The sequence below is a fragment of the Falco peregrinus genome, chromosome 2 (genome assembly GCF_023634155.1).
Source record: "Falco peregrinus isolate bFalPer1 chromosome 2, bFalPer1.pri, whole genome shotgun sequence".
Classification (NCBI taxonomy): Eukaryota; Metazoa; Chordata; class Aves; order Falconiformes; family Falconidae; genus Falco; species Falco peregrinus.
Window position 1 is genome coordinate 68,997,202 of NC_073722.1, and position 23,179 is coordinate 69,020,380.

The 23,179-nt window shown below is 38.4% G+C and overlaps 2 protein-coding genes across 4 annotated transcripts in view; one reads left to right on the forward strand and one right to left on the reverse strand.

Moving 5' to 3' along the window:
* The first annotated feature begins 10,245 nt into the window (after window positions 1-10,245).
* Window positions 10,246-18,074, forward strand: GIMD1 (GIMAP family P-loop NTPase domain containing 1). Its single transcript, XM_013299686.3, is given in 7 exon segments — window positions 10,246-13,834; window positions 13,836-13,880; window positions 13,882-13,976; window positions 13,978-14,053; window positions 14,055-14,174; window positions 16,348-16,526; window positions 16,528-18,074. Coding segments are annotated over 7 exon segments (657 nt in total). The 5' UTR covers window positions 10,246-13,780; the 3' UTR covers window positions 16,616-18,074.
* A 389-nt stretch (window positions 18,075-18,463) lies between these two features.
* Window positions 18,464-23,179, reverse strand: part of AIMP1 (aminoacyl tRNA synthetase complex interacting multifunctional protein 1) — a 39,297-nt gene continuing 34,581 nt past the window's right edge. For all 3 annotated transcript variants that reach the window (XM_027787658.2, XM_005238050.4, XM_055794137.1), the window contains exon 7: window positions 18,464-18,717. In XM_027787658.2, coding sequence (XP_027643459.1) covers window positions 18,551-18,717 — 167 coding nt within the window. In that variant the 3' untranslated portion in view covers window positions 18,464-18,550. The remainder of the gene's footprint in view (window positions 18,718-23,179) is intronic.

Here is a 23,179-nt window from a genome sequence, read left to right on the forward strand (position 1 = left end):
TCAACATATGCCTGCACTCTTCCCTTTCAGTTTGGGGGTGTGTGTCCCCATCCCCACCCTCACCCACCCACCCCCCCCTTTTTTTTTTTTAATGTGTGTTTTGTTTGGGTTGTTGTTTGGTTTTCTTTGTTTTATACTGTATAAACCCGGTATTGGGGAAGAATGAGTAACAAAAGCATGCTCATATGACATTTTTGCAAACAGCTGGTATTCCTTGGTAATATTCCATGCAAGAAATTCCGTCTGCCCTTACAATCCTGCAGTTTCCTCTGAGATATATATATATATATATATAAAAAAACCTTCTTACCTAAACTGTTTGTTTGCTGTGTTTCGCTGTTGATGGAGCTGCAGTTAAGTGACTTCAATGTCTAAATTTGTGTTTCAGCAAGGTTAGATATGTTCATATCCAAGGAATCTGAAAGGTGGAACGCTATAAAGGTCACTTAAAGAAAAGGCAGACTTAAGTACCCAATATGTCTTACTCAAATTATAGTCTGAAATACCACACCGTCCTTGTACTAAGGTCTAAAAGGCTGTTTTCACCACATTACAGTCCGAATTACAATTTTCTACCAACTTTTTCTCCATGATTAAATACAAACTGGGGGGAAAGCCCCTCTTCCCTTCCTTCTTACTCTGTTTTCTTTAATAGCTGGTCTTGTTATCATTAAACGGCATAAAACAGGCCAGTATTTAGATTGTTGAGTTTTCTGTTTTTCTGTGTTTGAATTGGTCATTTTTACTTCATTCTCTTTGATGTCTAGAAAATAATCTTTCTTCATGCTGTTTGTATTGGAAGGCCAAAAAAAAAATTCTGTGATTCTTTTGGTGTGCTATGAATAAGCATAAACATGTTGGGACAGGAAATGCATACATGCCACTACAATTAAAGAAGAGTAATTTGTTAGCAATTCCGTAATATTCCCCAAATGCAGAAATTCTAAACAGCGTGAAGTCATCTGCGTAACTCTTCTTCTCTTTTCAGCTGCCAGGGTCCACAGGCTCTGTCCTTCATAGCGCTGATTATCACAGGGAGTGAGACAGCATGCCAGTTTGTGGACTAGTATTGATCTGTCCTGGTTTCAGCTGGGATAGAGGTAATTTTCTTCTTAGTAGCTGGTGCAGCGCTGTGTCTCAGATTTGGTATGGAAACAATGCTGATAATACACTGATGGTTTTGGGTGTTGCTGGGTAGTGCTTATACCAAATCATGGACTTCTCAGTTTCTCAGGTCCTGCCAGGGAGAGGGCTGGAGGGGACACAGCCAGGACAGCTGACCCAAACTAGCCAAAGGGATATTCCATATATTATGACGACACGCTGAGTATATAGCTGGGGGTGGGGCTGGAAAGAACGAAGGAGGGGGACATATTCAGAGTGATGCTGTTTGTCTTCCCACGTAACCATTACGTGTGATGGAGCCCGGCTTTCCTGGAGATGGCTGAACACCTGCCTGCCGATGGACGATAGCGAATGAATTCCTTCTTTTACTTTGCTTGCATGCGTGGCTTTTGCTTTACCTATTAAACTTAGTCTTTTTATTAAACTTACCTATTAAACTGCGAGATAGATAATCTTAACCCATGAGTTTTCTCACTTCTACTCTTCCAATCCTCTCCCCTGCCCTACTGTGGGGCGAGTGAGTGAATGGCTGTGTAGTGCTTAGTTACTGGCTGGCCTTAAACCACAAGAGTCCTTTTTGGCATCCAATGTGGGGCTCAAAGGGTTTGAGATAACAACAGATTCAACTGGAAAGTGCCAGTCTAAACATACCACTGTTATTGCTATTCAGCTATTAATCAGCTGGTTTCTGTGCTTGCCATGGGCTTGCCTGCCTTATTGTGTATCAAGAGTCCAGTGCTTGTTAGTGGCCGCTTTTTGCTCTCGCTGCTTGCTGCACTGCTTGTCATCTTACTGCGCTGTGCCCGGGAACGTTTTGGTAACAGCAGTGACAATGCGCCCGAGATGGCAGATGGCCAGGGCATCGCTTCTGTTTCTGTGCTGCTGTACTGGACAGACTGGAACTCCAGCGTGAACTCAAGTCACAAGAGACTGTGACCTGTGGATGAGTCCATGTGGGAGCAGCACACCCCAAAGCATCTGTGGCCATGAATAAGTCCATGCCAGAGCAGGTATATCTCAAAGCATCCATGGCTGTGGTTACATGCATACCACAGTGGGTATGCCTCTGAAGAAACTGTGACCCAGGGACAAGTCTACTCTGGAAAAGGTACACCTCGAAGCATCTATGGCTGTGGATAAGTCTATGATACAGCAGGTACAGCCTGAAGCATCAGTGGCTGTGCACGAGGTCATGCTGCAACAGATTTACTTCTGAAGGAACTGTGGCTGTGGGTAAGGCGATGCTGGAGCAGGTCCATAGTCATGGCCCATGGATAAGGCCATGCTGGAACAGGTGCACCTCAAAGTGATTGTGGCTGTGGATAAGTCTACACCACAGAAGGTATAGCCCTGGAGGGAGTGTGGCTCATAGATGAGGTTCCACTTGGAGCAGGTACAACCCTAAGGGACTGACTGCAGTCTGTGGGTAAGTCCAAGGCAGAGCAGGAACAAGAAGAGGACTTCATTGTAATGTTAAACCTTACGGTCTGGTCCAAAAGGACCAGGGGTGGAGACTGTAATGGAAATACCTTTAAATTGTTGTAACCCATACTTTGAGGTGTGTGTCACAGGAGTTACTATGGCAGGAACCACCTGCATCAGTGGAGGACAAGACTTAGAAGTAGCAGTACAAGTGCAGCAGTGACCTGACCTGGCTTTGGTGCCCAATAACTCCAAGTGACACACCACCTCTCCTGTCCTAAGTGACCACCATAACAGATGGTGCCCGAAGTCATGGACTAAATGAACTCAATAGACATTCTGTGGGCATTTTACAGATGTTACATATCCCTATAGACATTGATATCTCTGTATTTTAACAAAGGATGGAAGGGTAGTGGTAGTTAATGAGGTTGTATTGGAAATTGCGGCATGATGCAAAATGGTATGGAATAAGGGGTGGATACTGTCCCGATTTCAGCTGGGACAGAGTTAATTTTTTTTCTTAATAGCTAGTGCAGTGATGGGTCTGGGATGTGGTGCGAGAACAATGTTGATAATGCACTGATGTTTTCTGTTGTTTCTGGGTAATGTTTATACTAAATCACAGACTGTTCAGTTTCTCAGGCCCTGCCAGCGAAAGGGCTAGAGGGGCACAGGGAATTGGGAGGGGACACAGCTGGGACAGCTGACCCAAACTAGCCAAAGGGATATTCCATACCAGTTGATGTCATGCTGAGTATATAAGCTGGAGAAAAAAGAATGAAGTGGGGGGACACATTCAGAGGGAAGCTGCTTGTCTTCCCCAGTAACCATTACGTGTGATGGAGCCCGTTTCCTGGGGATGGCTGAACACCTGCCTACCCATGGGAAGTGGTGAATGAATTCCTTATTTGGCAGCACTTGTGTGCATGGCTTTTGCTTTACCTATTAAACTGTCTTTATTGCAACCCACGAGTTTTCTAACATTTACTCATTCAATCCTCTCCCCCACCGTGGGGAGTCTGTGTGGTGCTTCGGCGCCAGCTGGGGTCAAACCATGACATGGACAATGCAGCACCAGTCAGCATGATATAGTGCACATTTACTTCATATAACCACTGAATCTCCCATCTACTAAAGCAGACTTTTTTTTTTGTAAATCCTTCCATATTATGATTTCTGATGCTTTCTCAGCACGCTCCGGCAGATTTCTGCCTTTCCTGACACATTCATTCACAAAGCTTGTCAGTTCCATGTGCTGCCTGTGGAACTCTGGTGCTAACGCTAGATTAAGAACTGCAGTTTTAAAAAGCTACTTCTTAACATTTCCGAGAAAATATCTATTGTATTTATCCTTATAGAGAAGTTGTGTGTTCTAATGACAGAGAAAATGTGGCAAAAATGCTGTGCTTAGAGCTCTTACAAAATAAGTCTTTATCACTCTCCCCCAGTCTCCAGTGAACTCTCTCACATCCTACCAGAAGACAACCTATTTTATATCCAAACAGCTTAAGTGATGGTACCAAAGATGTACCAATTTAATACATAGCCTTCTCCTAATTAAAAGGAGGATTTCTGCTCTACCACCTGTTCAAGGCTGTCTCTCTGTTGCAACCTATTTAACATGCATCTCATACGGCCTTCAGAACCCCCTCAGGACGCACCAAAACTTAACCAACTGTTGAATTTTGTCACTACTTTGTCTTTTCTAAGGAAACCAGCAATTTAGCCACTGAATCCTAATTGTATACATGCTAAAGAAGGAGTACTTTCTTGAATCAAAATGAGTTTATCCTTCTGCTACAATAAGAATTCTCAAAACCAGTTTAAAGTCCCGAACTTACCAGAAAGTGACACCCAAAAGATGATCACAGAAAGGAACTTTAAATGCAGCTCTTTGACAGATGTTAAAAACAACACATGTTCTGCACAAATGTAGTAAATTTATATATAATCATCCAGTTATTCAAATCTGAAACAGGAAAAACAAAAACATGTTTTCCTTTTGCACCAAGAATATGTCTTATAAATTAAGACATGAAAATTGGGTCTTGTGAGGTTACAGAAATGCTGACAGCTGAAATTTTTTGTTCCCACATTAAGTTGTTTTTTTTTTTTTAATTAAAAAAACAACAACCCCCCCCAAAAAAATCCATTTTCTCATTTGAGACAAATACCATTTCTAAAGAAAGAGCTGTGGGTGTAGACTGAAAAAATTAGTACTTGTTTGTTCTTCGTAGCCCATCAGTGATTTTGTGCTGACTAAAAAAGGGTTTTGTAAAATCTTAGCTGATGACAATGTGCAAGTACTGTTTGAGCTACAGGGAAGCTAACATAAAAACATAAACTCACTATGTAAGTTTATTTTTTCCAATTTAAAACTTAACTTTACTTGAAGCCCTGAATTACTCCTGCTGGTTCACTTTACTGGGAGATAGAAAAAAATTTGTTAACTTACTGGGAGTCACCATTTGGTCCCTGCTATGTAGCTGTCTCCTGTACAGCCCTGTTCTGAGAAAAGGCCTATTGAACATTGCATGACAATAATTTATAGCTGAATTTCCACTAGCAGTGCTGATTTGCATTGTGCTACAGATGGAATACTCTCATCTCTCCCACAGAAGTTATTCACAGCATGATACCACATTTTAAACTCGTCTCATGGTTTAGTGCACTGTATTGTAAAATACATCAGAGAATTATTTGGATAAAAACCATAGCTGACTATGTGAAGGGAAAACAACACTTTTATCGGAGTCCATGAACTTGATAGTGGCCACATACTCATCAGGCTTCCCAACTGCCCCATTATCCCACTCTGTACAGTGAGCCGCCCAGGCTTGTATCATACCTGGAAGCACTGGCAAGAAACAACTTTTTCCAGGATGCCAGATGTCTGATAGAGGAGTGGGGGAAAAATATCCACCCAAAACCTGTCTTTGGGACAGAGGTTGTCATCAACTAAGGAAATAAATGGATCAAATTTGTACCCAGCTCTTCCAAATGGCTGGAAAGGCAGTCACATGGAGAAGGAAACGAGCAAAGCCTAGATGGGAAGGCAGGTGGAGGGAGGAGGTATCCTCATCAAGACTTCGAGGACCTGAAGGAGCCAAGTGTACTCATTGAATTTGTGGTGGCAAACTGGTTTGTAGACATCAAGAAAAAACAAACAAAAAAACCTAACAACCAAACCACACCAATGTAAACTGACTTTTGAAAACTTTCTTCTGGTTCCTATTTGTTTCTTTGTGTATCATTAATACCTTTAAATTTCCAGCCTTTAAATTTGGGTGACTTAATGTGGTAAGGTGTATGACATCAAAAGGAACTGGGTCCACACTTCCTGTGTGCTGTGTAGGGTGTCAGACCTGGGGCCGTTTTACCTGAAGATACACAGAAGGCTTCCAACATGTGCAGATGAAGTCTGCCAAGCAGTGACATAACTGTCAAGGAACCCAGAGAAAAATCCAATCAACCTGCAACTTCTCGGCCCTCTTATATCCAAAGCTCAAGTATGACTTGTATTGCTCTCTGTTATGTCAGTGCTCACTGGAACCAGGCTTCAGGTCTGCAGTGTTTGTACAGGCACTTATTTTTTCTCCTGTCTGTACCTACAAAACTTTAATTTCAGGAGAGCAAGTGGTGTGCAGCTCTGTATTTTTGCATCAATAACCAGCAGATTTCCAGCCACTAAATAAAATAACAGTCTACCATGCTTTAAGCCCTGAAAGATCCTAGATACATTCCAGTTTATAGAGGTACCACATTCCTGAATGCAGCACATTACAAATGCTACAATACATACAGCATTGAAGAGAGGAAGTATTCAGATTTTTTAAAACCTTTCCTTTCCAGGTGGGGATTTTTGCCCCTTTTGTCCCCTCATGCAGAAAGGACAGAGATTCAAAAATCTCCAACTTCACAGTATTTGGTGACAGTTGATATTGGAAAGTTACAAGCATTGGGGTTAATTACCGAGTCTGGGGCTCACAGTCCCAAACCACGTATCATCTTTGTAACCATATACTTTGCACCCTTTCCTTATACACACTATTCAGAACTTTAATAAACCATCTACAGCAATTTCACTTTTCTAAACAATCACATTGCCAAAACCAGCCATGCTGGCTTGTGAGACAACTTTTACAGCATTATTCTGACATTACATATTCAACAGCTTGCCATCATGAAATATATTGGAGCATGTCCTCAGATTCAGCTTGTTTGGAACGTTTTAAAATATAAAAAGCATCTGTTCAGGCTTAAAGTCCACAAGCTATCATGACTATCAAACCCAAGAAAGTATAGTATTTCTAATTAGTATTGCAGTTTCTTAAACTTGTGTTTTTAAGAAATGCTTTTCGCAATTGAAAGTATTGCCTCTAAAGTGTAGTTATGAAGAGACGACAGGAAGGTTTCATAATCAGAATTAAATATAAAAAATAGAGTTGTTAGCTATTGGGTATTTTAAGAGAAGTCCTCAACATGTGTTGAATCCATAGAAACAAACACCCTGCAAAACCTGGAAAATAAGAAAATGAAGGAACTGAGTACTAAATATGTCCTGAATACACATGGATATCCATGTTATTGAGTAGAAAGTTGTCATTTTCACATATCCTTGAGTTGAAACTTCATACGTTCTGTATTTCTGACACTTGATGAAACATCTCTTAAGGATTAGAGTGCATAACAGTAGCAGTGTGACCAGTGTATCAGTGTAGCTTCTGTGGTTATTACTATTACAACCATTATACCCTTTTCAGGCATCATAGGAATATTTTTTGAAAGTGTAACTTAAGTCATTTGCATCCCTATGGAGCATTTTACATATGATAAAAATACCTTTTTTTTTAATGCAATCAATGCCATTATTGCCCTACAGAAATCTGTTCCCTTCAGCTAAATCAATCCCACCACACATCTCCAAAAGAGGTGAATACTCCCCGTACTATTTAGATAGGAAAACTGAGAAATTGCGCAGCTTCTCAGAATGAGGAAACACAAATAGCAGCCAGATCTGGATTTACTGAGCTTCTAGATACATTCACCATTCACAGGACTTTTGCCCGAGGGGCAAAATGTTTTTACACACATGGATGAATTCTGAGGCTAATCACAAGAAGGTGAATGAGTATGGCACCCCGACTCATGTTGTCACAACAGAAGATATATGGGGACAGCCACCGAGTTCATCTAGCTAAGTATGTGTAAGTGAAAAAGTATTCTTTCTTAAGTCTGTACTTCCATATGCCTTTGAAATCAACAGTTTATGTCTCATTTTTCCACTTTTAAAAAAAAATATTATTTACAGATGTATATAGTCTTACTTGCAATATCTTTATTTCTTTGGATATTTTGCATATTTCACATGAAGCAGTAAACAGACACAAAACACATCAGCCTTGCAGCATAGTTCTATGGCGAAACCTGTGCATTAGTGACTTTTGTCCAACCTTTATACTAAAGAAAACATATCCTGGCAACATGGGTGAAAACGAAACAGTTTAAATGTTTACTTTAAGTAATCTACTCAAGAGACAGTACAGCACAATACAGTGAATTAAAAGAATTCCTTGCATACTATAAAAAACCCTGATACAGTGGCATGGGGAAAATCATTAGTTAAATTGGAGAAAGTGGGGATTAGTAAGACAATTAAGAAACTGGCAGCCTGCTACAGCAAGCGTGACATGCCCTATTTTTCCATGCATCCCCCCAGCATTTTGAAAAGCCATGTCACATCAAACCATACTAACAGGAAACTAGAAGAGGCTTTGTTCCTGTGACTTGTTACAGTGGTCTGTTCTCAGTGCACTGAGAAGCAGAGCACTTGGAAGAGTATCATTCCTGCCAAGAAACGCAATACTTACACAGCAGAGACTTACTAGATCAGCATGTCAAAGATACTGGTTTCTAATTCGAAGTTGTCTATTACTTGCAGAGGATGAAGGAAAAGGATATCTTGTGCATCTTGGTAATTCAGTGGGAGAATAGAGAGAAGAAAAAAAGAAGTCTGGCTGATGTTCTTACTGTGCTGGCAGTTCTGCTCAATCACCTTTTAAACATAAGGCAGGTCTTCGATCTGTCTCTGCCAGCAATATTTGCCCTGAACCCATACTCTGCAGTAAGTACAGTGGGAACCAGAGGCTGGTTCCACAACGGTACAGACATTGTCCGAAAGCCGGTGCAATTGGCAGCATTAGTCTGCAGCTATATCCCACCTCCTTTCCCCTTGGCAATGCCATAACCTACACAGCCACCTATACCGCAAAGAGAAACGCGATACCGTAGATTGCTGATAATTGCTTACTTTTGTTCAAAAAACCTAAGGATTGGATTAAACAAAGGAAAAAATAATTGTGTTTTTAAGGAAACACTAGCATATTTTATGTGTGTATTCCTTTAGTACTAGCACAGAAGATTTTATTGTGAATGCAGTCCAAAGGACTAGACCACCACTCCATCTGTCCTGTCTCACAGCAGTGCTATGCCTGGTGCTTCTTAGAAATTACACATCTAACAGAACTGAGAACAAACTAACTACGTGGACTGCCTACCTTCCTGGATTTCTCATGTTGTTGGGAAGGCTAAGAACCCACCTCTGTGTGTGGCAATCCATAAAATGGCTTCACTGGGTTTTCTCTAAGTAAGAGAAATTCATCAAAGCACATCTTAAATTACTTATTATGGCATCATCTTGGGCTAAAATGAGAGCCCGCATCAGGAAAGAAGATGTAAGGGATGGGAAGGCGTGGGAACTGAAAGATGACACATGGTAAGGGATGCCATGTGTCTAAAGAGAAACTATGCTATTAGTTTACAAGATCTAGCCTGCTTGGTATACCCAAGTAAGCATCATAGAGAGCTTGTTTTGGATGCATGCAAACCAAACAGGTGATCACGGGGACTGAAACAGAACAGCAGCCAACACAGTAATGTGACTAAGATGCTCAGCTCTACTTAACTCCGTAGATACACACAAGCCCAATGCTTACTTGCAAATGATTTTAGCCTTAGTTTTTCAAAGACAACTAAAGAAGCTGGATACCCAAATGCTGCTTATTTTCAGTTAGATTAGGGGCCTTACTTCCTTAGATTGACAGTTTCTCACTAGACTTGCTTGGTATTTCTATGGGAGCAGTGTACAAGGCTTCCTTGATCAGTTACAGGAAGCCTTTCTGCCTGCCAGTCTGGCATAGGCTCAGTTTTGGTTTTCTCTTTGCCATTTCAAAAACAGAGTTATATAAAAACAAGAGGAAAAAAAGCTTACCCACTGGCAGTGAGCTGTGCTAAAAAGCATCCAAGGCAAAATTGTTGTACTCTGTACTTGTTCTTTGCAAATTCACACTCTGACAGTAGATTTTAAGATCTCAAACAAAGCCCCAATTCAACTTAAAAGCTAGTGAAAACAAAGGTGTTGATTAGAAAAAGAATCATATAAGGGACAGTATAATAACACTTTCAGTTTAACTTCTACCTTTCCATTACTGCTGTTCAAATTCATTAAGGTTCTATGCTGACTGCATTTTTATATATAATGTAAAAAACATTTCTTATGACAGTGGAGAGACAAATGCTTTATACATGTCTTATTTCAGGAGACGCTGGAAGACTCCTGTAATTATTCTGATTTTCTAATGCTTTCACCCATTTCTGACCTGATATTTTATTTCAGCAGAGGACTCCAGAGCAAGGGAACACCAGCTGTTGTACAGCACCTGTGGAGCAGGCTGATACTGCCACCTTGGGGAGGACTCTCTCCATGTACTTTGAGGAGTCTTAGCAAGTGTCAGATAAATCAGTTTGATTTTTTCCATCTTATCCTCCCAGGAAGACAACTTCTTAAAATCCTCTGCCCATACTGTTGTAAGACCTTCCAGATGTGTCCCAACTCAGGCTGTATTACATTCATAACAACACTGGAAAACAATGAGTTTTTTAGCAGGGAAGTTTGGTTAGCCAACTTTTAGATATCATTTAAACAGTGCCTCATTTACATTGCTCTTAATTTTACAGCCATCTTGCCAGCATAAAGCTCTGCTCTGCACCCACCTGGGCAAGCTGTATTTTGCATACAACACTCCTCTGCTTCTGGGATTCTAGTTTTCTTGGTAGTCTAAATCCTTGTCCATGCACAGCTTGCTTAACCTCCTTGGCAGGCTGATGGCTCAGGGGGATGTGACTGCTAGGACATATACTGCCTCAGATGTCATGAGAGGGATTACTGTGCATAGGAACAATCTGATGAAAAGTACAAAGCTAGACTGTGACAATTCAACCAAAGTCAATACTTCTAGGCAACTTAAAGGAAGAACGTGGATTTTATCTTCATGATACTCATAGTTTTATGAGACTGACCTACCCTTTTGCTTTGCAAGTGTCATCCCAATCCGCTCTTATTTGAGTCTGTACCCAGTAGCAAATGAAGGGACCTTGCTAACACTTTATATATAAATATGCCTTGAGACACAAAGGTTGTGCATGGCACTGAGCCGCTAGGCTTTCCACAGTGCCTCAGCTACACATACAAGAAAAGATTTAATGTCTCACCTCTCACCACAATAGGCAGGCTTGAGAGCAGGGAGCTGTCTGAAAGCAAGTAATTTGTCTATGTGCTCTTAAAAAGAGAGTGCAATGAAATTATTACACGGCCACCTACAGCCAAGTAACACAAACTATGAACTCATTCGTGGTGAATAATATGAACTTAAGTGAGGAAGCTGTGAATGCACCATTAGCTCCTACCTTCTGCCAAAGCACTGGCTGCACTTCTGGCACCACAGCAGGAGACGGACTTCTAGAGGCACTGAAATCTCAACTCCACTGCTGTGGCACACGGGAACAGCCTTGGTAGTGTGGTAAAACAGTACTTACAGGCTCCCTCAGAGAGCTATGTTTTGGATGACAACGTCCCCAGCAGGATTGTGCTCTGGAAAGCACCTTGTTTTCCTCCCAATAGACAGCCTACATACCAGATTCTTGTTCTCACTGTAATGACTCATATCTTAATACCCTTGGAGTAAACATGTGTGTCCACCCACCGGGGATTTACAGTCAGATGTGGCTTATCTAAACCTTTCCTTGTGAACAGACAAGAAGGGCTCACTCCACTCTTTCATTCCACTACTAAAAACTAGTCATTAAAGCACAAATTTATATTTATTTTCCACTAAGGCATAAGAGTTCAAATCAGTTACTTTCCCACTTGTGGGCAACTGTCTAAAAAGTGACAGGTCTTTTCTGGACAATCTCTTTATCCCTGGTTTTAATACTACTATAACATGGCAAAGAATTACGCTTGCAAGAGAAATGTATCAAGCTATCAAGCCAACAGCTAATGCACATGACTCAGTGGTGCAAGCCTTCAGTTTGCCTCCTGATTCACAAATAATTTCTACATTTTAATCCATTTTTTCATCACCTAAATCCATCTTTGTCGGGCAAACTGCTTTACATCTGTATATGGTATATACTGTGCTTTAAAAATATTGCAATTATTAATTCATTGCAGTAATAAGAGAAAATGCATATGCTCTTCACATGCATATATGAACACACGTTCAAGAACACGCAACAAAGTAATCCCAGTACCTCCATTATCACTCTCACACTTAACTGCTGGTAGAACTCAAGTCACTTTCAAAAATACCAGCTTCATGCAATCACTAAAGTGATTGCAAAAACTGTACCTGAACTAAGCTGCAAAAATTCAGCAGTGCCAATTACTGACCAAACATATCAAATTGAATGAGGATCTATCAGTAACAGATTAACGTGTACATAACAGTGTCAGTGTGGTACGTTGCTGCTGTTAGTTCCAAAGTTCACATACGAATGTATTTTTACACTACATGTGATTTATGAATAAATTCTGAATGAGAGTGGAATTTAAGGGAAAATAAGTGACATAATATGAAATTAATCTAAGTCTTTATGCACAGACTACTTACAGGAAAAAACCAAAACAAATCCTTGATCATGATCTAAGAGGAATGCACAAATGTGTGCCTACTATGTCATATTACTATGCTACAGAGAAAGAATACAATGCACATCTAGACAATGGATAACTGATGACAACCATTTCAAAAGGTGTCTTTTTAAAAAGGTATTCTTTTCTTTTTTTTTTAAAAGGCAATTAATCATTGAAAAATCCACAAAAACCTCACTGTGAATTCAGTTTGGAACATCATCATGTACAGCATTAGAGCATTTAACGTTGCCTGTAACAAAATCAGCATGTTGATAGCTCTTGCATATCTGGCCTTGTACTGAAGTTATTTCAAGATTGATTTGGGCATGGATTTAATATGAGGGAGAAAGCTTGAACTACACGTGCAAGAATCTAAACCCAGTAATCACAGGAAATCCCATTCTACAATTGTCTATGATCTCTCTGAGTACCAACATAGTATCTTTCTTAAAAAAAGAAAAAAAAAAATCTTCCTGAAGTTTAGGTGTCACTGATAAATTAAAATCAACTACTTACCTGGCAATACAGTTTTCCATCTGAAACACCTCTGATTTTATTTAATCAGCCAGTATTCCTGTTGGACAATTAACATGCACCAAACCCCCTTAAAATACTGGACTATAGAAAAGCACAAAGAAAATGAGAGAGCTCAGAACACATCTTTCATCAGCTGCTGCTCATCTGTTCTCTGCTGTGAAGAAGTGTTCCTTTAAGAGCTACTTCTCCCTATCCATTTTTTTCCCTGAAACATGGTCACTTAACAGCAGCACATATTTTCCACCATTCTCTTCTTCCTTAGTTTTCCTCCTTTTCATAACCTACTCTCCTTGCATGTCAATATTGTCTTGCACTGTTGTTTCCCAACTCCTCCCTTCTGTGTTGCCTGTCCTTAGTTTTATCTGCTTTACTTGTTTCTATAACTCTTCTCACACCTGATTCTTTCCCAGCTCCTCAGTTGTGCCAGTGTAGGAGCACAGCCTGTTACGTTGCTCTTGTAGCTGTGACACCTTCCATGGGGTCTTGTTATTTCTAAGCAGCAGACTGGGAAGGACAGCAAAGATCTGTCCTCGGATCAGAGGTGTATGTGCTGTACTGAATGTGTCTACACCACACCTCCTCTTAAAACGTTTTAGGCAGGGAAGGACACTCAAAAGACATCAAATTTGTAAATTTTTGCTGGATTTTTAAAGTTACCTGAAACTGTTCATGTTATTTGTTCTTCACTTTGTCCAGAAACCTGTCACTAAAGCATAGACAATGACAGAGAGCAATGAGATGACCACCAACTTTGTTGTCTTTGGAAGAACTCAAGACTGGCAAAAGTGCTACTGGGAACAGCCTGCTGGGCAGCTCAGACTTTTGAGAGTCATTGCTCCCAAAGCTCTGTGACTACATGCTGCAGCCTTGGACACAGCTGCTGCATTTTGGGGATTATATTATGAAATGGCTATAAGAGTTCTCCACATCTGAGCACTTGACACTCCAAGCTACCCTCACAGCAGTCTGAGCAAAGGGCAGGTGACAGACACCAGTGACATCAGCCTTGCTGCCCCACTTCAGGGAGGAAGCCCTGCATCTATCTCTCTTGGTCCTGAGGGCTGATTTGCTTCTGTGTCTGGATGAAAGTGATCACACAATTCAGTTCATCCAGGTAACAAGTAAATAAATAGAAGTCTCAGCCCTAATGGCAACTCTTGTCTTCAGGTGACCATAGCCATGCAAAAGTGAAATACAGAAATACAGATGAAAAATCGAACACTTTCCAGACTAAACCTGAGAAGAGAGGTACGCACTGCTCTCTTTTGTACATGGGCTCGACACAAAGAAATTTAGAAACTAAATGTACCTATCAAGTAAGCTTTTTCTCGCAGGTGTAACGGTTAACACTGTATCATGACAGATACAGCTTGTTGAAGAGAAATGCTATTTAAAGCAAACTAAAGTCAGGTTACCACACTTTCCTGTGCTCTGTATAAGAACAAAGCAGAGGGTGATGGGTTCAAAATCACACAGAAAATCTGACTGATCTGGGAAGAGGATGCTCATCTCTCATCTGCACGTCACTACTGCTGTATCTGTTCAAGAGACAATAACTAGAAAGTTACTGTAAGTTTACTCATGCTAAAGTTTTTTATAGCCAAACTGACTTGAAGCAAATATTTTGAAGCTCCTGGGGGAAAAAGTACAGTTTACATATATTTGTTTTCAGTGTTACCCTTTTCCCTTATACCACTCTCTATCTCTTTATACTTCACAGTATTTAAGAGAAAAGACTATTTATTCAAACTATTTTTACTCTAAGCCAATGAAAAATCATCATGATTCTAGTTTGAGACTGTTTAGGACTAAGTCCATGTGGACATTAAAAGTATAAGAGATGCCACCATGCCTTTTCTCTTTAAACTGATCTTTTAAAACACCTACAGGAAATAAAGTATGTTTAAAAATAAGAAGAAAGCAACATTTACTTCTGTTTCGTGATTACAACTGGCTCTCAGCTTATATACTGGTTGGCTTTTTAGTTATTTTCCCCTTAAAAGACCAGATGCTGTGATTTCATCAGCCACAAACAAACAGGGCAGGACAGCTGCCTGGGTGCCAGGAATATGAACAGTAATGGTTGTATTTCACTGTGTCATTCCAAGAAGACATTAGCACAAAGAACACCTTTAGCAACCAGGACTTTTCCCAATGATCCTCTGCAAATCACAGACAGCATATCAATGAAGATGGCTTATCAGTAGAGGACTACTAGCATTTAAATCTCTCTGGACTTTCTTTATTTCAATAACATAGCTTAATGAACAAAGAGTAGCAAATAACTGATTTCAGAACTAACGTTAGCATCAACTTTGAGTCCTCTCTAAAAATGGATAACCCAACACTTCCTTAGGTAACTTATGCCAAAAATTATTAGAGATTTAATTCTTTTTCACCCTTCACGTCTAAAACAGATTAACCTTTTAGATTAATTAAGCAGGTTTTTCTAACTCCTGCTTATCTCGGAAGTAAAAAGATATACTTTAATCCGGTTTTATACACCTCGATATTTAGGTTAAAGAGTCAAGGTCATTGCAAAGTGGACTTTACAACTTCAGTGCAATCATGCTAACTCTTGTGTGTGACAAGAAGCCTACTTTGGTAATGATTTCATTTACATCTGTAAATGAAAGCTCGATCTCTTATTCTTATTAAAAATTTCTGTACTCTTTTTATTGGCAAAAATCCAGCCTGTTTTCTCCATTTCCCTCCATCTGATGAATCACAGCAGTTAAAGATAAGCTCTCCAGACCATCACTTAGGTTGATGCATTTGATTTGTGTTTTTTCCTGAATTGCTGAGAATAGTTCAGTTTTATGGGATACAGCTGGAAATGCAGTTGGTATTACACAGAAATTCATCATTCATTTTTTCAACACACGGTGATTTGGTGATTTAAAAAAAAAATCTTTTCAAAAACCTGTAAAAAGTGTAGAAATACAGGTATGTGGAAACTACTGATGTAAACTAACGTGTGACACAGCTAAACAACCATTTTTCCTTATTTACACCGACATTTTTAAAATGGAAAAATTATATTAACATCCATAATAAGAGAACCAAGAACCGCTAGTACTGCACAACCACATATTTCCACTGAAAGTGGTTGCCACTTTCTTGGGAAAGTGAAAAACCCCAGAAATTTCAGCAACTCAGATAGCATGAACCGGTTTACTGCCAGGAAAAGAACATATAACTGGTCTGTTAATACATAAGTGTATGAGGTGGGAGTGGGGAAAACTAACAAGAAAAGATAACTATGTAAGATTTGTTTTTCATTACAGCAACTTCTGGATCCCACATGGAAGGATTTCACTGCAGCTCTACTTACTCATGCAGACAAGGCAGAAGAGACTGAATTCAGTGAGGAAACGTACTTGCACACTGCCTCAGGTATTCTGTTGTCACTTTTGTGATCAGTACAGCACAAATATATTTTCCTAGACAACCAGAAGAGCATAATTAGAGGAAAGAGCTATTGTCTTAAGAAAGCTCTTGAATTTTATAAGACATAATTATCATGTGCTTTTACTTAAACACAGCAAGGAATAAAATTAGTTTTCAGGTGCTCATTTGTCCGTTTTCTATGGTAAGTAACATTTAATAGAAATAAAAGAGTAGAAGCCATTGACTGGAAAAAATCCATATCAAATACCTTTGAACACACAGTTAGATATATCTCTTTAGATTGCCAAACTACTTGCCTTTCATAGAGTACCTCACACGGCTGCATCCAGAATCCTAGCTTCAACCACAAAATCAGAACAAGCTAGTGCTCTAAATCACACTCCTAACACGTATGTAGTCACAAATGAGATTTTATGCTACACCAGATTGTATATTGCAGTTCATAGAAAACACACATCTGGAAGAAAAAAAAAGTAAAAAAGGCTTGAGTTCAGACTGTAAAGGAGGCTCTTTGCTCAATTCTTCAAACTTTCAGTTGTTTCTCTGAATTCTGAAGTTTGAAAAGAGCTTTCCAGTATTAAAAACTAAGATTTATCTACTGTAAATGTATGTCCTTACCTTGATTCAAAATTAGTTAGAATTGAGATTTTGAACTTCAAGAATTTTGTTTAATAATGCATTACTGGATATGTAGTTTCCAAGGCAGATAAAATAGCTCCCATGTGCTTAACACTATTTGGCACATTTAAAAGAACTAATTGCTATTGCTTATTTCCAGATACATAAAAATTTAACAGCTTATAGGCACATACAAAACTGATTCAAAAAAAGAAATCTGCTCATCTCATGTTTTGTGCCTGTTCCTTTTGGTTTTTTTTGTTATTGTCATTTTGTTTTCTCTGTTTATTGGATGACATTCAAAGCCTGCAAAAAAAAAAAAGGCTAAATTTTTTTCATTTCAGTGGTTAAAAAAGCACTTACTGTTTCAGTGGTTAGAAAGTAACTAGTTAAATAATATATGTCAAATATCTGAAGTATCTCTAAATAGTTACTTAAAAGGTTTATTGTAAATTTATCTAAAAAAAGTTATTTTCAGGTTATTAAAAGGCAGGAATTAAAATAAGTAATCTGAGGCTATTACCATAACAACCATGACTACTTGTACTACATTATTATGGAATAACTCTAATTGTAAAAACTGAAGAACCTGTATCTGTTAAAACCAAAACAACTTTTGTATACAATATCACTGCATAAAAACACATTAATACCAAAAAAACCCCCAAACTTTTTATACCTGTTTGGGCATTGGAAATGGTTTTTTTTGGTAGTATTTGACTAGCTCTGGCAATCTATTTCCTATTCACTCTTAGTACTGTCTATCACTTGGAAGGAAATACCTAGGTGGACTAGATGTAGAAGTATTTCAGCAAAGTGACAGCTTTAATCTTATTGACATTGTAACAGATTAACTGTGGGACATGAAAGTATGTCCATTTGTATATGTTAGAGCACAGGCCACAGTTTAATCTTCCCATTACTGTAGTCTGCAGACTATTGAGACAGCACAGCCAAGAACAAAGCTGCAGAGGCTTACAATATACATGAGAACTGCTTGGAAGAAGAGGAGAAAAGCTACTAAAAGGTTACTAGAAGAATGATAATTGTGGTCTTCACTGACCAGCTGCTAGTCCTACACCTCTTGAAGAGCAGCTAGCAGAGAAGGAACATGGGAGAATTTTTCCCTTGTTTAGATGTTCTTGCTCCACAGATCCTTTAACCTTTTAGCTGTCAAAAAATATGCTTGCCTTCCTGTTGCTCTATCATGCAAAAGCCTTGGCAATTAAGTCTTGAGCACTGAGTGGCAAACTGACAACATTTAACCTCAAGGATAATAAGCATGGTGAATGAATGAATTGTGAAAACGTTGGAGGCACAACACATTCTGTACTTCTGGAAGAGGTGTCAAACAAAAAGGGTATTAGCCATGCATTTCAGAGGGGTAATATACTCATTTTTTTATTGTGCTTGCATTACTTTCCATTTCAACATCTGAAAAAGCTTCTAATAACAATTTATTTATTTAATTCCGCTGTTTGCCATGGTCTCTGCCCTGCAGACTCCTTTCCCTTTCACTTCAAATGGAACTCCTTTGTATGTAGCAACACATTGGTCATTGGTATGAAGATCAGGTTGGATTTGCTCCCAAATCTTCTTCTTGGGATTAAGTTCCTTCTCAGGATCTCCTGTTTCAAAACAAAGAATAATCTAATAGCACGCAACACAGAAGGCAGAGCAAGATCTCTCTGTATGCACACACATGTAACAGACCACATAGCATCACTGCACACACTTTTAAGGGGAGGGGGAAACACCTGCAATTCTCAAAATGAAAACTTTAATTAGACTTAGGATTGTCTAGGAAACATCTCCAGAACCTCTCTCAAAATCTTGATTTTTCAGGGGGAAAAAAGGTTGTAAGTAACAGAGCACAAATACTGGCAAAAGGAAGAAATCAAACCATTTCTGGCTGTTGTTTTACAAGATTTACTAGAGACCAAAAGGATTCCTAAAAATTAAGTAGATGTGGAACACAGAAATACACTACTCACCAAGACACAGGTTCATCAGCATCTTTAATTTAGGAATTAATGATTTTTTAATAAGCAATTAATAGTAAGTGCATTTGGCAGGTGCCCCTACAGTTGAGAAATACTGTACTTAAGACAAGAATAGTCCAAAATTAGGATACTGACATATAATTTTAGCCTCAAGTTTTAACACTGTTCTGCTGTTCTTTGTACTATTTGATGACAAGCTCTGGTGCCTAAAATAACAGAAGCATCAAGGGTCAGCTTACAGTTTAGCAATTATGTCCCCAGTCTCTGTAAATCTCAGTTCCCTGTTTCCATGTATACATCAGGATAAGCTACCTACGCCTAGAGGTATTGACAGTCTTACTACATTAGCAAATCTGACTATTTTAGGGATCTCTAATGACCACAAAATGCAGGTTTCTTCTACTAATGTTTTGAAATACTGTTAACAAATTACATTGAAGAGTGAAGTATTTCAGAGTCATATTTTCTCCTATTTTTAAATAGGCATGGAATGCAAAATATAGGAACAAAACAACTAAGCTAAATAAGCTCTCTTGCTGTAAAGATACTGAATAAACTGATGCCTGCTGACATAATCTAGAAAAAGCAAGACAACCAATTCACTGTAAAATAATTTTCTGTTCAAAAGTCAAGTAAATTTCATATCTTAATTCTAATACAATGCAGATTCTCTTAAGAGAAAAGTGATTTTATTAAAAAAGTTATTTAATCATAATGTTGTTGGGTGCTCTTGACTACTTGTGTGTAATATAGGCAGGACTAATAGAAAAAACCACCAGATTTGTTTTAAATACCATTAGAGCACATTTAAATGCTGAAAGGGATCCAATGCTATTTCATTGTCGATATACTCTCTCTAGATGCAATTTTACTTGCTTGGAGTGCCACATTGGCACCATTCTGCAAAAACTATTAAAATCTTAAGCTCCAGAACAAGCAATAATCAAAAAACAAATCCTAGTAAACATATCCTCCCTGAGGTCCTCTCAGAGGCACCAGAAGTTCCTAAAAAAAAAATAAAAAATAATTATCCAAGTGAGCAGAACGTCAAGTACTCTCATCTTCCACTACTCAGTGTCCCCAAAGGTTCAGGAAGGAAAACTGTAAGGCTATACGGATTTTAACGTATGTGTTTTAGTAGCTAGTTGAAATTCATTATTGCTTGGTGTATTCCTGACTGGCTGACCACCATGCGGTTAAATAGCTTTCTCTCATTCCAGCCCGGCTTATTGTTTCTCTCCTTTAAATGTTTTCAATGATTCAGTCTACCCACATTCTCAATGTTCTCAAAAGTTACTTGTGCCTGTAGATAGACCTAACTTCTGTAGCTTCTACAACTGTGTAAGAAAAGCAGACTAGGCACAATTTGCCAGAGCAAGATTCAATAATGCAGTCGAGTTATTTCACAACCACAGTGCACTTAATATTGAAAAGAAAAATCAGTAATACCATTAATAGATTAAACATTTAGAGCTAATGGCACATTTACACGAAAACAAAAATCTGGCTCAATGTTCACATTTGTGAACAAAGACAAACTTGGATTTAGACCAAAGTGAGTGCATACGAACTAATAAAATCATTAAATAGAATGTAAAATGATCCATTGTGCATTTCCTTTCCCCTCCTCAAATATAAAAAGCAAGTGATTTTTTTCAGTAAGAAAAAACCCCTGACTTTTATTATAAAAAACACGCTTTGGATGTTAATAAATTTCTTTGGAATCCTGCATCAAGCTCCCTTGGGATCTGTGGTGAGCTCATATTAGATTAACACAGGCACCAATTTTAAATACTACCAGAGCTTTAGGCTGTGCATTTTCCTATGACTTCTCCTCATTGAATTCTTTCTTCCCAGAAAATATTCTTTAGAAGGATTTCTATAAATAAAATAAATATAAACTTGTAATGGTTTAATGAGCTTCCCACTCTCTTTACATAAAAAGAAGTAAATAAGAGGTCCCAAATTTTGTTAATCGTCATTCAGTCTACCAGTTTCAATATTACAAAAGAAATCATCATAATAAGCAAGAAACCTCTCTACTTTGTAACAGCTTAGTAACTAATGAAAAAATATATCTCAGTGTAAGAAGAGGGAAAAAAAAGATGCAGTGACACAATCTTAAAAGAAGTTAGTATCACTTAGCACACTGCAACTATGTAACTATGCAAATAAAGGAAAGCACCCATATACCAAAGCTTTGATTAAAGAAACCTGTTAAATACAGGCTAACCACTGCACTCCAGTTGTAGCACTTTTTTTAAATGGATAGTTATTAACTGAACTGCCAGGGATTCTTGGACCAGAATAATTATTTATTTATGTAACTTAAATAACCGATTTGTTACTGTGGTATTTCTGCATGGCAGAGTTTTGTCAGTGTCAAATATATTGCAATTAGAAAGAAAATTTCACAGTTGGCTGTGAAAACTCCAACAATTATTGCTGTCTTATGGCAATTACTATATATGAGGGATAGCATATGAGAGTATATAGTATATGAAGGTATAGACATGCAATGGAGAAATTTTTTATGGCTTATAAATCAGACCCTTTCAACGGAAAATTAGAAAGTTTGTAAAGTTCTTAATACATAAATGTCCCAACAGATTTTGAAGATTCAAGTACTGGAGGATAAAACAGTATTAAAGTTCCCCTAAGGGCAATGACACCAAATAACCAAACAAAAAATAACACTCTTCCAGACAAACAGCATTCCTTATCAAATCACTCCTCTGTAACACTCAAGATGGTTCTAGGGAAACTCTCATGTTTCTGCAGGAGAAAAAAAGATAATGTTCAATTGCTTTGAATCAAGATACCATTTGTTTACTTTGACTAAAATGACCAAGGAAAATTAGCCTGCAACTCATGAATATTTCATATGGTGGAAAGAGAAGGCTTAAAAATAACTTGATTCCAAGCTGCCTGATAAACAGCTGTGTGCATTTTAGAGTTGCTTTATTGTTGCTTCTGTTGCTTCATAGGCTTTCATACTTCAAACTAAAATAAGACCCAGCTGTCCTTTCTATTTTGATTTCAAGGACTCATACTGAATCTTTATGCTTTAAAACTACTCTTTAAAAGAGAATAAAATTAGATCAGAATATAAATGCTTACAATTAAGCACTGAAATTAAATAACAACTGACATAGCAAGGATTCTATCCTCCTGATAACAGTATCAGTCAAGTGCCACATTGCCTTTGAGTAAACAGCAGCTAAGAAGCACCTAAGACTTGAACAGAAAAACAGTAAGTAGAAGATACAAATTTACAACACCATTAAAAATTGGGAAACAGTTTTCTAGTCTCCCAATGAATTTCCCTCCCTCAGGAGGAAAAAAAAAGAAAAAAACAAGAAAAAAACCACCAAACCAAACACCCCCCAAACATGAAAAAGGAACTAGGTGAGGAGGGGAGTCAGGGAACCAAACCCACCAGAAGTTGGTAAGTGGCAACAATCTTAGTCTCTAGCTAAGAGATTTTAAAAAACCCAATAACCTGAAGGACACAAAAAAGCCTACATATGAACAGTATTAATATCTTTGCTTACAAAGACAACACGCAAAAGACAAGTATGCAACAAACTGTTACAGAAGCAGATGTCAAAAGGATTTTTTAAGTCTCCATCCATCAATGCTTTTCTTGCTTTCTCCTACTCACTTCAAAATAACAAAATCACAAGTCTTAAAATTGTTCAAGTTTTACATAACTGGGAGATGCATCACTCACTTTGCACTATTAAGCATTACGTATATTTTCAAAGTGAATTATTAGCTTTAATCTCATACCTACCGATTTTTCTGAGCAGCTATTTATGAAACATTAGGAAACAGCAGTCATTTCAGACTACAGTCTATAGCCCTGGATATATACTCTTTCCAAAGGGACTGTAAGAGCCTTCATTTGGCACTTGACAGAGCTCCATGTCAAGAATGAAACTGACAAAAGTTTGTATGTAAGTATATGAAACCTTGTCTCTCAAACTGCAGGTCATAACTTTAGAATTAGTACAACTCTCACATCACCTTTAGCTTATTCTGACTTTTAAGAATCAAAACGTCAACAGACTACCTGTATACCTTA